General features: G+C 45.9%; 1 protein-coding gene across 1 annotated transcript; it reads left to right on the forward strand.

The window, feature by feature from the left end:
- Nucleotides 1-13,065: 13,065 nt before the first annotated feature.
- Nucleotides 13,066-14,977, forward strand: LOC127784173 (uncharacterized). Its single transcript, XM_052311367.1, has 2 exons — nucleotides 13,066-13,866; nucleotides 14,202-14,977. Exons 1-2 carry the CDS (start codon nucleotides 13,426-13,428, stop codon nucleotides 14,232-14,234), a joined length of 474 nt encoding a protein of 157 aa, XP_052167327.1. The 5' UTR covers nucleotides 13,066-13,425; the 3' UTR covers nucleotides 14,235-14,977.
- The last annotated feature ends 1,430 nt before the right edge of the window (nucleotides 14,978-16,407 follow it).

Below are 16,407 nucleotides of genomic sequence, written 5' to 3' on the forward strand. Positions count from 1 at the left end.
CATAGTGCACCACATATGTCATACTACCAACAAATAGATTAACTTCATACAAATCACTTCTTCCGTTGGCGCCGAATAGCTTGCGAGCCCGGAGTGTACCTACATTTGAAAATCCAATGTTTAAAACATTTTAAAAACAAAATGAGGGAAATCAAATAACATTTGAGAATGGTAAGCTCATTTTACCTCTTTTTCGCTGCCCGAGTGGATCGCAAGTTATATTGCGTGGGTTGCGTCCCCTGAGGCGCGTCGGGAAGCTACGACATGTCTATCTCCTCAACGTCTGGTGCGATGTAGTCCTCATCCTCCTCGTTGTCGTCGTCATCGTCGTCGCTAGGTGGAGCTGGCGCCTTCCCCTTTCCCCTCCCTTGCGGAATGCGTGACGACGACGAGCCACCAACTTCTTCACGCTCTTCTATCCTAATGGAGTGTCGAGCGGTACTTGGACGCGCGGATTAAGGTAGTGGTGGTGGTAGTCTCCGCGGTTGGTACTGGCCTGCAATGCTTAAAAGCCTCAATGGAAGGACCAAAGCACCAGAATGGACGCATAAAAATTTTCTTGGTCACTCCATCAACGTTGACAACCCTATCAGGATGAGTATCGATGTGGTAGACCATACTGGGATTTCTCTGCTTAATGGCTTGCAGCAAAGTGGGCAAACGGACGTACGCTTCACCCCATTCACCGTAAATGAGCTTCATAGCCTCCTCTCGTGCCCTCCAAGCCTTGCCATACTTCACCCTATACTGGAAAACCTCAAATATATACAAAGCTAACGCAGAAGCAGAGAGTGTAGGTTGCAGTTTTATGGCATTGCATAACCTATTTGCTATGAACTTAGATGTCAGCTGCCGGTGGCTCCCTGAACCTTTGGCAGTAGCACAACTATGTTCCTTACCAACCCGTGATATCCTCCACGTGCCACTAGACCTCTTAGTTGCATGGACCTTCCATTTGCACCGTGGGTTTTCACATTTAACAGTGTACCTCCTATTTGCGGCAGAATTGACAACACGGTATGGACGATGGTGCACGATGGCGTACTCCTGGAGCCATAGCTTCAATGCGACCATGGATGGGAACTCTAAACCCTTTTTGAGACCATCCACCTGGAATGGTTCTGGCAACTGATCTAGGTTGATGCCGCCATCTAGTATTGCACCATGGGCATGTGTTAGGTCCCTAAACTCAGGAATGTCCGGCTTCCTCCCAAACACCTTCTCAAACACACGACATTCCTCTAATACTAACTTGTCATTGTTAGTTAGTGGAAGGAATGGACGGTCATCATCAGAGTCTTCAGCAAATTCAACATCATATTGCTCAACACTTGCCTCCTCGTCAACCTCCTCTCTATTGACTTCTACTGAGATAGAATCGTGACCACCACTCAATTCGACATCAAAGTAATCATCTGGATTCACATATTGGCCTGCTACTTCCGTCGGGTATTCAGGGTTGCCTCCGTACAACGACCAATGCACATTCTTCGACAAATGTTCACTTAGATCAAGCCTCTCTTGTACTAACTCCCTTTTCATCTCCCTCACTGCATCCACATCATCACTACCACAATGTCTCTTTGATGGTCCTGCCTCCCCTAAATCATTTCCAAGCAAAGGTCTCTTCTTATCTCCTTCCCCCTCCAAGTCTTCTCGTACCAACTCAGTCTTACTTGCACCCCCTCCACGACGAGAAGAATATGTCACAAAATTCTTCTCAACGTAATGATAAGAAGGAGATTTGTTTAGATCCAAATTTTCTACGGTACGTACCAACTTTGATGCAAACACCTCTAGAGATCTAAACTGAGACTCTTTTACCAAATCAAAGTAAAATTTCCATTCCAACTGACCTATCACATTTAATATATACTTATGCCCTTGACCAACATCGTATCTCCCATAAAAACGAATCTCCACATTATCCTCGGTCCATCCAAGAACATCTTTCACTCATGACCTTAGTTCATCTAGAGTTGGGTGGGTGGGAAACAAAATGGTCTTCAATGACATATCCTCAAACTCAACATGTGCACCAACATAAGGTTCCACCACTCTACCACCGTAGTAAACATGAACAATTCTATCCATCTACACCAAAAAAATGTAACTTTGCAACATAAATTAAATCTTCATTCCTAAACGTAGTCCAAACCGACATATTATAACCAATGCATAACTTAATTTGTCCCAAAGCTACCACTCCAAAAAAAATATTTAATCTACCTACAACTATCAACAAGTTTACTAGTGCATTACACATCGAAATATTACAAATACTCCGTCATACAACCCAACCTAGTTCTAATTAACTATAATCAATTTCTATAATGCAACTAAAATTTTCTCCCCTTCATATAATTAATGGTTAAAAGTTTAACCTATAGGCTATAGCATCAAGTCCATCAAATTAAAATTACTTTCATGCCTCAACCCTAATTTTTCATCTATCCATCCAACCAAACAATCCAAAAATTAACATTACCACATATATGGTTAAAAAAATTGTGACACCAATGAGTACATTGCAAACATGTAGCACTACAACAAGTAAATCCCAAGAACAAATACTAAAAATCACAAATTTGGGCAAAAAAGGGGTTCTAGGGTTACCCTTCGATCTACAAATTCAACCAATAGAAACAAAAAAAAAGAGGGAGGAATGGAGGAGTCTACCTTTCTCTTCGATTTCCACAAAAAATCCTGCGAAAAACGAGTTCAAATGGAGTGGATTTGAGGTGGGAGGTGAGGGGGAGAGAGGGGGGAGAGCTGCTGCTGCTCAGCTCGGGCTGGTGCTTGGGAGAAAATGGGAGTGGGGAGGAGAAAGGTGGTGGGGCCCACGGGGATTAAGGGGGCGGCCACAGAGAAAGGGCGCGCCAGCCATGCTGGCGCCGTGGTATGAGGGGCGGCGCTAGTGTGGCTGGCCCCCCCCCTTCTGTCCAGTCAGCACCTCCACGACAGCTCTAGTGCCACGGTGGCACTGGCACGGTGCCAATGTGGCTAGCGCCACCATGTTGGGGTACGGCGCCAGCCACTTTGGCGCCCAAAAAGGACCATTTCCGGTTCAAGTTTTCCCAGGGGTCTATTTATAAAATAAGTTTTCAAAAAGGACCAAAATGTAAAATTTTCTGTACAAACACTACTCTTACATACTTAAATTTAGTGCTACTTATCTCATATAATGTTTTGGATGTTGCGTAGAAATCATGTCTCATGTAAGACCTAGTTTTCTTCTCTTTCCTCATTTACTCACTTGTCACATGATTTTTCATCCTAAGTACTCCTTCCATTTTTTAATAGATGACGCCGTTGACTTTTTCTTACATGTTTGACCATTCATCTTATTCAAAAATTTTATACAAATGTATAAGATATAAATCACACTTAAAGTACTATGGGTGATAAAACAACTCATAACAAAATAAATTATAATTACGTAAATTTTTTGAATAAGACGAATGGTCAAACATGTACGAAAAAGTTAACGGTGTCATCTATTAAAAAACAAAGATAGTACCAGCTTATTTAATACTATAAATATCATCTTAGTTATTGGGTTCAAATGGCCGTAGTTCACAAGAGACAACTGACAAGCTAGCTAGAGCCAAATAATTAGCTTTGATGGTGGAGTACTAATGTATCATCAATTTGTGTTCTCCCTTTGACCTTAATTAACTTGGTACTTTTGGAGCCTACCTGGCATCCCTCTTTACACGACGACAGCTGCTCAATTGATGCCATGTTACACTTCATCAAGCGGTTTATTTTAAGTCCTTAGTCTTGTCAAGACATGTGATTAATAAACCCTACTACAGACATCAAAGAAAATGGTATTATAGGTACCGAAAATATTAGAATCGACATCTACAGTGTTTTTCCCGTTCGAGCGCGTGACCAGTACACTACCACAATAATGATTTTTCCGTGCTATCGGAACTCATTTTGTTGTGCGGATCTTCCGTCCGTCTGCAACAAAGTGTCTGCAAAGAATCGATTTTTTCGTGCGGGTGACACACCTGCACACAAAAACTGGATTTTCGCGTGCGGACGCTTAAGCCATCCGCACGGGAAAATAAAAAATTGAAACAAAAAAAAAAGAAAATCAAAACCCTAATCCTAACCCAACCGCCGCTGGCACCGGCCTGCCCGAGGTCCGCCGTCATCATCCCCGTGGTCGCCGGCGACGAATCCAATGCTTGAGGCTGGGAGACCGCTGCCGCCACCGCCGTCGTCATCGCCGCCCTGCCTGAGACCCGCCGCTGTCGTCCCCACGGTAGCCAGCGACGGATCCACCCTCCCGCGGTCGCCGGTGACGGATCCGCCCTCCTCGCGGTGGCCGGCGACGGATCCTCTCCACCGGCACCACCCTAGCCAATGCTACTGCCGCCGCCATCGATGCCATGACCGCTCTCGCCGATACCGCCGCCGCTCTGCCAATGTCGCCTTCGCCGATGCTGCCACCATCGCCGCCCTAGCCGAGGCCGCCGCCATCGCCGGGAGTGGGTAGAGGGGGAGAAGGAGGGAGAGGGAGAGGGAGAGGGAGTGGGTAGAGGGGAGTGGGAGTGGGAGACAGAGAGGGAGTGGGAGGAGTGAGTGGGAACGGGAGGAACGCGCCAGGAGATAAGAAGTTGGCTGGGCTATTTTCACGTGCGAAAATAAAACTATTTTCACGTGTGAAAATAAGCCTATTTCCGGGTGCAGGTCTGTTAAGAGACCCGTCTGAGAAAATCGATTTTTCCGTGTAATCCTTTTAAGGAGCCGCACGTGAAAATGGAGGACGATTTTTACAGACGTGACCACTTATGAGATCTTGTGCAGGAAAATCATTTACACATTAATTGACAAAATACATCAAGAACATTAATCCTTGGGTCTGGCCTTTCGTCTAAAAAAACATTAATATCCTTGGGGCAAGGTCACATCGCCCCAATGAAGCTCAACACCTCGTAACTAAAATGAATTTGTTTGAAGAAATTCAAGTACATAACCAAGAATGTGAGTATTTTTTCAGGAAAAATGAGTAGTTTTGATCATTTCACAATTTGAAAGTTTTAGTGTTGTTTTCGACCGTTTGCGAACATTCATGTTGTAAAATAGACTTCTTAATTATTTTCCTAACAAAAATCACCATGTAAGTTAATTAAATGATGAAATCCCCAGACAACTGTATCTATAGACCAGAGAAAGCCACGATCTGGTTGCCACACTGACCCAGCCGCAGCCGGCCTTGTCTCTTGTACGTGTTCTTACAAACGCAAACCATGCATGGGTGGCCATTGGATGGTCAAACTGCACACCCAGCTCTGCCCGGTGCAGCTAGCTATCTCCTCCATCCAACGCACACAAAACTGCGAAGAATCACAGATAGTAAGATTAGGGTGGAGGCCGGCCATGAGGCCATGAGCCGGCCACCCAGACCGCGCCCTGCCTACGCATTCAGCAAACTTTACGCCGGAGTAAAAGCTGGGGAAGCTACTCCAGTCCAACTGCTTCCTTTCAAATAGTCAAATCCTACCAGCTCGCTAGCCAGCTCTGTCGCCCATGCGCTCGCACAAAAAAAAAACTACTCCAGCCACTGCACCAGTAGCTAAGCTGCAGCCCCTGGCTAGCCTGCAGCCGCATGCTGATCTCTCGCCGGCCTCCACTGGTTGCTGCTGCTCCTGCTCGCGACGAGCTCGGTCGCTCGCTCTCTGGCCATGGCGGGCCACGCTGCAAGCTCGTTCGATCAGTGGGCTGAATTCATCAATTCATTGATCAATCATCGGCTCATCGCTGATCTCCCCGATCTTTTTTTTAAAAGAAAAATGTGAGCAGCTGCAGCCTGTGGACGTTCTGGAAGTGCTGTTTCCGATGCGGTTTTTATTGCTCCGAGCGGCCCATGCTGCAGCTAGCTAGGCGCATAAATGCCGCGCGCCGAGCGGGCGCCGGCTGGCCGGTCAGCCGGGCGGGCCAACACGGGAACCCAGAAAGAAAAGCCTGGTCTTTGAACAAATTTACCGTTATTTACGTGGAAAGCCGCGCCTGTTCGCAGCGTCGTTGCATGCAATGCAATGCAATGCCGGCGTGTCGTGGATTCCAGTTAGAGCAAGATAATAATACAGCTAGATCCTTATATTTTAGGACGGAGCAGTATATCTTTATAGTCTATCTCTCAGCTCACTCATACAGTGGTCAACTCTTCACCATAAATATATGGCACATATGTCTGTCTCACATATTTTATTTTTTCTATAGCCCGCTTCTCATCTCTCTTCTCTCCTATCTCATCCATCTCAGCATTTAGTTTTCTTATAGCCTTATATTATGCTCGCTCTTAAACGGAGTAGAGACGTGAAAAAAAAAGGTTTGGTCTTGTTGACCTTGGCTGCCACTAGTATCAGCAGCTGGTACGACTCGTCGTACTACTCCGTCCAGGTCCAGGCTAGGGAGGGGATGGATGCAATTTACTGCTCCATTACTTACTCCTATACTCCACGACGAGGCAAACCTACTGCACTCCAGTTTACTACTCCTACCCAAGGAGACCATCTGTCTGATGCTTCACGTGGCGAAATAGTAGCGACGCAATGTCGTCCATGCAGATGGCCCCGGCTCTATGACACCTTCTTTTCAGTGAGGCACTGACCAAGTGATGAGTGCTCACTTAGAGCAGGTACAATAGCAGGCTATAAGCCAGCTGCAAACATATTTTAAGGAGATAAATTAGGAGAGAGAAGAGCAGCGGGCAACAGATTTGTAGCCAGCTGTAGCACGGACTGCAAGACGCAATGTGTCTATGACAGGTGAGACTAGGTATTAATAGTGTAGTATGTAACTATTGTATGAATGAGCTATTAGATTGGCTATAGATGAATTGGAGCTAGTAGTTGGCTATACTATTGAACTTGCTATTACCCCAGCTAGATGCTACCGGATCTGTAGTGCCCGTCGGATATATAGGGTCCGATAGCTAGCCAGGGGGTACTTGCGGATATCTCCGGGAGGAGCTGGTCATGTATGTGCATCCATGAAAAGATTCAGGTCACCTACGTAGTACGCAGTACTACACATAGTGGCCAATATAGCTAGCATCCTAGGTGTATCACTCATGATCCACTCAAGACAATGATCTACCCTATGAGACTATTCACGTTTCATGTGTACGTAAATCAGCCAAAAAGGGTAAGACTTCACCCATGAAGATTCAAATCATGTTGCTCACAAATATTACGAACATGCAGTTAGACTTTTAATAGAAATAGTGAGATCAGGGATATGCGACTAGTTTCCATCTCAAAAATATGCCTTACACGCGTATTCGTGAAGGTAAAATATGTGTTAGGCGCACATTCGCGAAGGTGTGGGTGTGATGTCGCGTGTGTAGTGGCGTGTGTGTATGCATTTTTTTTGTGTAATCATAAAAAAAGAGTAAATCAGCCAAAAGGAAGTAATTCTACTGTAAACAGTCACACGTGAACAGAGTGTAAAAATGATATTATCCATAAGTAAATTCCACTTGAAAAACACTTAATTTTATTTGGTAATATTTTTTATTCCGTGTCAATATCCTACTCCGTTGAAAAAATGAGATTAGCAAACAACAAGTAAAAAAAACTAAAAAAATGTAAATATTAGAGAAGAACCTAATATCAAATAATTAGATAGAGTGAGGCTTCAAGCCCAGTTCATCTAGTCCACCACCTTGTGGAGTAGCTAGAAAACACCCGGATGTTTCTTAACCAGTAAAAAAGAAAAAGTATATTGTGAGCATATGCACTTGCATAGTTGCATGCGTTGTAAACTGACTTTTCCAAGGATCAATTCCTTCGCGCGCCCGTGCCCGTTGTCGTCGACAGTAGTACAACGCATGCGACTGCGAGACAGCTCGTCGGCCGTCGATTCCCAGCCGCGTGCGCCTGCCGGCGCGCGCGAGATCTCAAACAGTACCGCGCTCAAAAGCGGCGGCGAAAGGGGCACACGCGAACGCAAGGCCGCCGCCGTCCGGCCCCCACAAGCATCGCGCGTTGGCGCCGGGGCAAGCAGCAGGGCGTGCATGTGCGCACGATCTCGATGGCTGGCTGGCGCGAGGGCCGCGCCCGCGCGCGCCACCGGACAGTCGGACACGCACAGTGCCCTGGGCTCCGTGCGCCCGCGTCGCGCGCGCGTGCTCCTCCGCCGGCGCCGGGTCAGCCGCGTGCATGCACGGTTGCCGATCACACAATTAACCGCGCGCGGAGAGCACGGCGCGTGGAGAAGGTCGAGCACGTTATAATTCCTGTACTCCTGCAGAGAGAGAGAGAGAGAGAGAGAGAGGGAGGGAGAGAGCACACAGTACGATCCTCTCCTCACCTTGTACAAGCCATTTATTCTTCCCGTTTTGACCAGGGACCGAGTACTAAAGGCACCACGCGTTCTCCGGCACGTACATCTCCCCAGAAGGGGTTCATGCACGCACGCATCACGCATGGACCTTAATTTGCATGCACACCACAATGCTAGTCGATCGAAAATGTTAACAACCACAATTGTGATGATCGTGGAGCAGAATCTTCACGTCCACATAGGATAGGAGTGGATAGTTTGCACCCTGCAGGTGCCCGGATCACACTATCCATTCAGTAGATTACATTCTTAATTTTTGGACACACGTTTGACCATTTATCTTATTTTTAAAAAATATATAATTATAGTTTATTTTATTATGATTAGTTTTATCACTAACAGTACTTTAAGCACAATTCATATCTTATGTATTTGCACAAAACTTTTGACTAATACGAATGATAGTATGTACGTGTGCTTGATTTTTTTTTTGCATTTTAGATCTTTTTGAAAAATTATTTTACAAATAGACTGAAAAACTTATTCTGAAAATAGACCATTTTCACGACGTCAACGTCATTGGTGTCGATGACCTATTTTTTAAAAAAAAACTTGAAAAAGACCTATTCGTAAAAAAAGACTTATTTATAATAAAAATACTTACAAATAGGTCATTTATGCCAATGGTGTTGGCACCGAGGACCTATTTGTAACTATTTTTTATAGAAATAAGTTTTTTCAACTTTTTTTGCAAATAGGTGCTCGGTGTTAATGACATTGGCACCACCCCCTCGTATGAGTGATTTAGTTTCTCCAACGAGGCTAAGAGGATTGCGCCGATGTCATCGGCGCCGTTACGTTGGAGTACAACGCTAATGATGTTGGCGCCGCAAAAACGATCCATTTTTTAGGGTTTGTTCGTAAAATAAGTTTTCACAAAAGGAAAAATGAAAAATCCAGTGAACGTGTGTTTGAAACTTAACGATGTGATCTGTTAAAAAACAATGATGGTAGTAAAAGATGCTAATCGTTTCTAAAAAAAAAAAAAGATGCTAATCGTGCATGCATGCAGCAGCCACAAGGTAAAAAGTCAGGGAGAACCACTGTTGTTTTCGAGTTTTGAGAACCCACAACCGCTAGCTCAGCCACGTGCATATATATGAAACATTGTATAGTCTGCAGTAGTACTACACCGTAGGATTAATCATCCTATATTCCTGTGATGATGAATGCTGAACATATACGTACAAGAGGCTAAGTACACAGTATTATTTAGTACGTGCGTACTGAAGGAGATCAGATCCGATATGATGGAGTAGGTACGTCGTCGTAGTAGCCGGCTGGATGGCTGGCTGGCTGGCCAGAAAGTGAGAAAAACCACGGGACAAAAACTGAATGATATGTGACGGTATCGGCATCTCCCAGCTGGTCCTTGCTAGCTGCGTACGGAGTACACATGAATGTATGCAACGGACGGCCATTGAAAGGCTCATTGCATGCAGCATGGTGCAGTTGCACACGTATAGTACGCATGGCGGCAGCTGCAGTGTACTATACGTAGCTATAGCTGCAGAGCTGCAGGTAGACGGTGGATGGGAAGCTGATGCAGGGAGCCCGGGCGATAGCGACCAGCTGCTGTGAGAGTGTGTGTGTGTGTGTGTTATGTGAGCGGCGTAGTACGTACTGTTCACTGGTCGGCTCACGTACTGGTTGGAGGGGAGGAGGATCTTACTCAGGATCACGTGGTCTTTTCGAGCTGTCCACGTCCCTCAGCTTATCCACTTGCGGTCCAAGCCCAGTCAATGTAACGTACTGCCTCCTGTAGATAGCGCCCTCTGTACACCCACGTACATCTTGCTAGGACTACCTCCATCCAAAATAAGTACTAGTACAGTTGTAGCCTTGTAGATATCCGTGTCCAACATTTAACTGTTCATCTTATTATTTAAAAAAATTATTAAAAAAATTAGTCACACATAAAATACTATTCATGTTTTATCATCTACTAACAACAAAAATACTAATCATAATTTTTTTAAAATAAGACGAACTGTCAAACGTTGGATATGAACAGTGTAAAGCTGCACTTATTCTGGGACGGAGGGAGTATCTACCTACACAGCAGAGTAGCAAAAGCACTTGCCTGACAGTTCTTTACTCCTTCAGCAGCCGGTGATGACAGATTCAGGAATTGGTTGAACTCATGTGAAACACCCATTACACAAGATCAGTATGAGGCATGTTTGGTTGCCTACATAAAAAATGGCTCATAGACACGAGTCCAAGCAACGGCATTTGGTCGTGCAAGATGGCCTCTCAAGCTATGCCCACTAGAAATATGGAGCGGGTTTTGCTTTAGGACGCGCTCGTACAAGTAGGAAAACATGTGAGTCCTAGGTGCGAGGACGGGCTAATGCAGGATGCAAGAGGGATAGCGCTTTTAGTCACCTCCTTCTCCCGTTTATTCACTCATGACCACCCAACTTATTGTCGACTTGTCATCCCCATTTGCTGCCTAGAGCCCCTCGCCCTCTTCTTCAGCAGCTATAGCGAGTGGCCACGATCAATGCCTTAGAGCTTGCGAACACCAAATTTGGTGCCCACGAGTTCTTGTCACTAGGAGGATAAAGGAGGATATCATATCTAGAAGATCGAGAGGAGGATATCATATCTAGAAGATCGAGAGGCACCGTTGTCACCACCACCGTTGTTTTCCTTCTCCCTTATCATCATTGCCGTTACGTCGCCCTTCCTTCCCTTTCTCTAGATGCCAAACCGCGGGATCTAGCGACAACAAGCTCATGGCCACTAGATTTGATCGTTGATGGCAGCGAGTGGCTCAGTAAGGGAGGGCCACGATGACCGATGTGTCAGACAAGGGGGGAGTGGGGACGTGATAACCGACTCATCTGGAGAAGGGATAGATCATCGCGTCGATGGATACGGGCTGGCCTGGCGATCGGCACGGCAAGCAGTGGCGGATTTAGGCCATTTCTGTGGGGTCGGCTGACCACACAGCTTTTTGAAAAACACCCTATAAACCTCGATTTTCATGTATAAATCCAAAAAAATTAGAGAAATAACCTTACTTAAATATAAACCACTAGTAATTGATCCCACAGGTATAAAATCCTGGCTCCGCCACTGACAGCAAGGGGCATGGTGACCAACATGGCCCTAGAGGAGTTCGGTGACTGGTGCATGGAGGAGATCAACAATAAGCTCCAGAAGAAATTTCTTTTTGGACTTTTTTTATTCCTAGACCAGTTTGACCATAAAAATATATTAAACATGGATTATATATTGGTTCATCCGTGATTATTGGAAATCTACATTGATCCAGGGGTATCGCGAGAAACGCCCAGGAATTTTTTTGGCTAGCTCCATAGGTGATGGGCTAGGTGACTTGAATTCGAAGCTTTACCTCTTCTAATTATTTGATAATAATTAGACCATTCCTTAACATTTGCGTCTTTTTATCCAGGGGTATCGCGGGCGCCATTCTTCACCTAAACGAAGAGGTTCTTCGCCGTTCGAAGGAGTCGATGACGTTAAATGCTCCAACAAGTGTTTCTGAAATTATCAATATATATGAACTGTCGTGACATATCTCGCAGTCCCAGCCCAGTAGTCGAGTCAGTCAGCGCTGCATAAACAAAGTTTGGCTTGGTCATAAAAGTGTTCACTATTCAGAGTACACTGTACTAGCCTGCACTTCACATGCCGGCCACAATTACGGCGTTATTAGGCGGGACATGGGCATAGGAAAACCGGAAAGGTGTCCAAGGCGTTGCAGAGAATGTAGTGTGTCGGTCATAGGCTGCAAGCGAGTGCACTCCCACTTGCACCCAGGGATATATATTAGCGTCATGCATGTGCCTTATGCTCTTGTCAAGCAATATTTTTTGGCAAGTTTTTGTCCAGGCATCTAGCTTTCCCTCCAATGCTATCCATTTCTCTGAACCTAGCTAATTGTCACGGTGTGCAAGATTTCTGCTTGAGATCTGATGGACATCTTGGCAGGGCTGTGTCTGTGTGTGCATGCGTCAAGACAAACAGCCCAAATTATATGCAACCTGGGAACAAATTAAGTGTGATAAACTGATAATCATCGACCGCGCTCTCGGTCGTGAACTAGTAGGTCCGGTAGCTAGCACGACATGTGTGCAAGAATATTTGTCTGTTCTGCAAGGTAATTGGAAGGCCATGAAGTTCCCCAATTCTTCGGCAAAGCAGCTACTATTCCCGTTTCAAAATATAAGCATTTATAATATTTAAATTTCATACACAATATAAGTACTTTTTTTTTCCAGAGAACTGATTTCAATGCATGAGAATTCAAACATTTTGCACCCAATCAAATGCTTAGGTGGAGAATTCAAGCAAATCAAAATTTGACAAATCAGATGCATGATTGTAAATGGTTTTATACTACCTTAAAAGAAGATAGTGATAGAGACAGCGAATCCGCCACTGAAAATTTTACATATTACCCTTTAAACTTCTTAATATTAAAAATTAACATGAATATTCTCTATAAAAAAAGATGGATAACATATTAATACATTATATTTTTTTCATAGTAAAGCACGGGTATTTAGCCAGTAACTTAAAACTGATTATATCACATGTTTTTCTAACACTGTTCCTGCCTGGTCCGAATGGCGCCAAGCTAGAGTCGGTCAAGCGAGAGAGCTAAATTGGGCTGATAAAAAAATTTGCATTGCTCCCAATGCGTTTCGTCCAAAGTACAGCGAGCCGCCGAGCCCATCCAGTATCCACGCATTCCGCCTGCCCGCGCGGCCGGCCGCGGCTACCACCCTCCACCCTTCACGGCTTCGCACGCGCCCGCGCGCCGGGCAGATCTAGATGCTATCCCCCTCCGCCTGCTACTGCTAGCTCTCCCCCCCGTCCCATGCACGCGGTTGCACGCGCCCACGCCGGCCATAGCATCCGTTCCACTATAAAAACCCCCTCCGGAACCCCACCCCTCCACATTCTCCATAGCTTGGCCACCGTAGTAAAGCCGGCGAGCTAATTCTAGTTCTAGCCAGCTACACGAGATCATCGCTGTGACGGGCGGGGCATTGAGAGGGCGCGTGTGCCGGCCGGGGTCGATGCATGGCATGTGTTAACATGTACAACCCGGAGCATCACCACCACCAGTCGTCGTCGTTCATGGCGCCGAGGATATCCTTCTCCAGCGACTTCGCGCTCGAGCCGCCGCCGCCGGCGCAGCAGCAGCCGGCGGCGCGGGCGCCTGGGGACGCCGACTTCGAGTTCTCCGTCGGCAGCCACCCGATGATGGCCGCCGACCAGCTGATCTCCAAGGGCCGCCTCCTGCCGCTCCGGGAGGCCCCGCACGGCCACGGCGGCGCCGACGCCGGCGGCCGGCCACTCACGCTCCGCGACGAGCTGCGCACGGACAGCCGACATGGCCGCGTCCCCCGCGCGCCCAACATTCGGTGGAAGGAGTTCCTCGGCCTCAAGAAGGCGCCCAAGAAGGCCCCCACCGCCGACGCTGCCGCCGGCGCCACATCGTCGTCGGCCGACACCCAGATGGTAATAACAAGCTCACTGTTTCTTGCGCCATGAATGCACTCTGCTACAGCTCTGCATTGTCCCATTTTGCTTGTCGCATTGCAACATTTTTCGAATCTTCAAAAACACCCTGCTTGCTGCAAGACCCTCCTGCGCAGTAGAGTACAAGCACTTTCTGCTTCAAAGATTTCTCAAAGTTTGGAGCCTGAGATAGATGTGCATTGCATGCATGTACTACTCATGCATTGCTAACCACCAGAACCAGATTGCACAGAAATTTTAGCGGCACAACTACTCATGCATTGTTAACCATTTTCCTGCTGAAGTGACAACAAAATGTATGCAAAACCCTGTAGGATCTTGGAGGTCAAGGGAGTACGAGAGACTGAAGCAACAAACGCAATGAAGTGTATTACTGATCAATGAGTACTACGTAGTAGTGAAACTGAAGTAGCCATGGTTGGCCAGATCGGATGCATGGTGGCGATGCGCCTTTCAGCTTGCTGTCTGCCATCACTCATATTCACTCTTGCTGATGATCTTAGCAGCTCATTCTAATGAAGAACTCTGCAGGGCAAATGGCCATTTCCTTTTACCTCTTTGCTGCATCTTTTTTGGGTGTAAAAGGGAATTTTGATCTCTAGTTTTTGGGTAATGGTCGTCGTCGGGTAGATGGGTGGTTCCAGTGTAGTCAAATTAACTCCGCTGCGCCTCTGATGTTTTGTATTGGAAGGGCCAGTAAAAATGTATTTTTCCCCACATGGTGTGGTCCTAGCTTAGCTTTTGTACGTGTTGTTTAGCTGTTCCCATGCTTGTCTGCTTCCGCCACCTCCGCTCTCTCCCCGACTTTCCCTATGTACAAAAATGCTTGTAATCTAGTAGTAGCTAGCAATTCAAGCTTTCAGTTCAATGAAGCCCATTTCAACGTTAATTAGCTTCCATCAATTGCTGAACAGTCATGGAGCTAACTAGTACTATGTTCAAATCAGGCAATGCAAGCCTGGCCTGTATTCAAGCAAGATATGGTTCAATTAAAGAAGAATGGAGAGAACGTACAGTGCGGACTATATGGACATATGGTACAAAGACACTTGAGAATTCAGTGACCATATACAACATATGGGGAGATTGTGTTCTTGCCTCCAACCTTTAGATGCAATTATGATTTTACCTCTGTTTTCTTTTTTATGATTTTGCCCTTCTTCTTTTTTGACGCAAATTTTTTTTGGACGCAAACCCTTCTTCTTTTAAAACGAAACAGAGACAAAACAGCTAGTTGGTTGGTCGAAACTAGGGGCAAATAGTTGGTTCGTTTTAAAAAACTAAGAGTTAAAATCACAAACCTTAAAAAACATAGGCAGAGTAACAATTGCATCTAAGAGCATATGCGAGAACACAATTACCGCTATATATGGATATTGTGCCAGCCAGCGAGTGGCATGCATCTGATGAGCCAGGCGTTCAAGCATTAGTCTATCCGGGGTGCCAGCCAGCAGTCGATCGAGCAGCTTGTCCTGACGCGGCCGGCCTCATGGCCTCGTGGCCCGTTTAGTTCCTAAAAAGTTTTTCCCAAAAACATTATATCAAATCTTTGGATACATATATAGAGTACTAAATATAAATAAAAAGAAAAACTAATTGCACAGTTATGGGAAAATAGCGAGATGAATCTTTTAAGCCTAATTAGTCCGTGATTAGCCATAAGTGCTATAGTAACTCATATGTGCTAATGACTGTTTAATTAGGCTCAAAAGATTCGTCTCGCGGTTTCCCAGCGAGTTCTAAAATTAGTTTTTTCATTCGTATCCGAAAACCCCTTCTGACATCCGGTCAAACGTCCGATGTGACACAAAAATTTTCTTTTCCCCAACTAAACACGCCCTTAGGGCCCTAGCACATCTCCCTCCCTGTCGTGTAATGCTAGCTCCTCCTCCTCCTTCCCTACCTGGTGATCACCGGCACAATGTTAAATTTTATGAGGAGACTTAGCTGTCAATCGTGCTACTACCAGCCATCCATCTCCATTACATACTGGAAGAGTACCGCTATCTCCCCTGCCATTGCACTCTCTGACAGCAAAGGTGTGGCCACAGGACAAAAACAAATGCCTGCACTGCGTTGCACTGCACTGCACTGCCCAGCACATCAGGAAAAAAATTTTCATCGCAGGGGCAGGGAGAGGGGGGGGCCAGTTGCTGCTGCATCTGCGTGCATGCGACCACAGCATCTCCATCTCTGAATCATTTTGTTTTCTTGAGAGAGAAACCTGAAAAAATCACTCCCAGCATCTCCATCTCTGAATCATTTTGGCTTTTTTTTTTAGAGAGAGACCTGAAAATCTCTCCCTCTGAATTCTGATTTGAATGGTATCTTTGGTGCAGCGCACAGCTGGGAGGAGGAGGCTACTGCGGCTGAAAGGGCCAGGTGCTATCTCTGCGCTCTTCTGCGGCACGTTGTACCTTAGGGATCATTTTGGTCGGATTGTGGCTTGGAATGTTAGGACCCGGGTAACCAGTCAAGCTGACTGCTTAACAGTTGCCCACCACATTGTGTTCAGGTGTT

Source organism: Oryza glaberrima, chromosome 9 (genome assembly GCF_000147395.1).
Source record: "Oryza glaberrima chromosome 9, OglaRS2, whole genome shotgun sequence".
Classification (NCBI taxonomy): domain Eukaryota; kingdom Viridiplantae; phylum Streptophyta; class Magnoliopsida; order Poales; family Poaceae; genus Oryza; species Oryza glaberrima.

Coding starts and splice junctions, on each gene's coding strand:
- LOC127784173 (XM_052311367.1), top strand. CDS start 13,426: ATGGCATGTGTTAACATGTACAACCCGGAGCATCACCACCACCAGTCG. Junction 13,867..14,201: donor CGTCGGCCGACACCCAGATG/GTAATAACAAGC, acceptor AAAACCCTGTAG/GATCTTGGAGGTCAAGGGAG.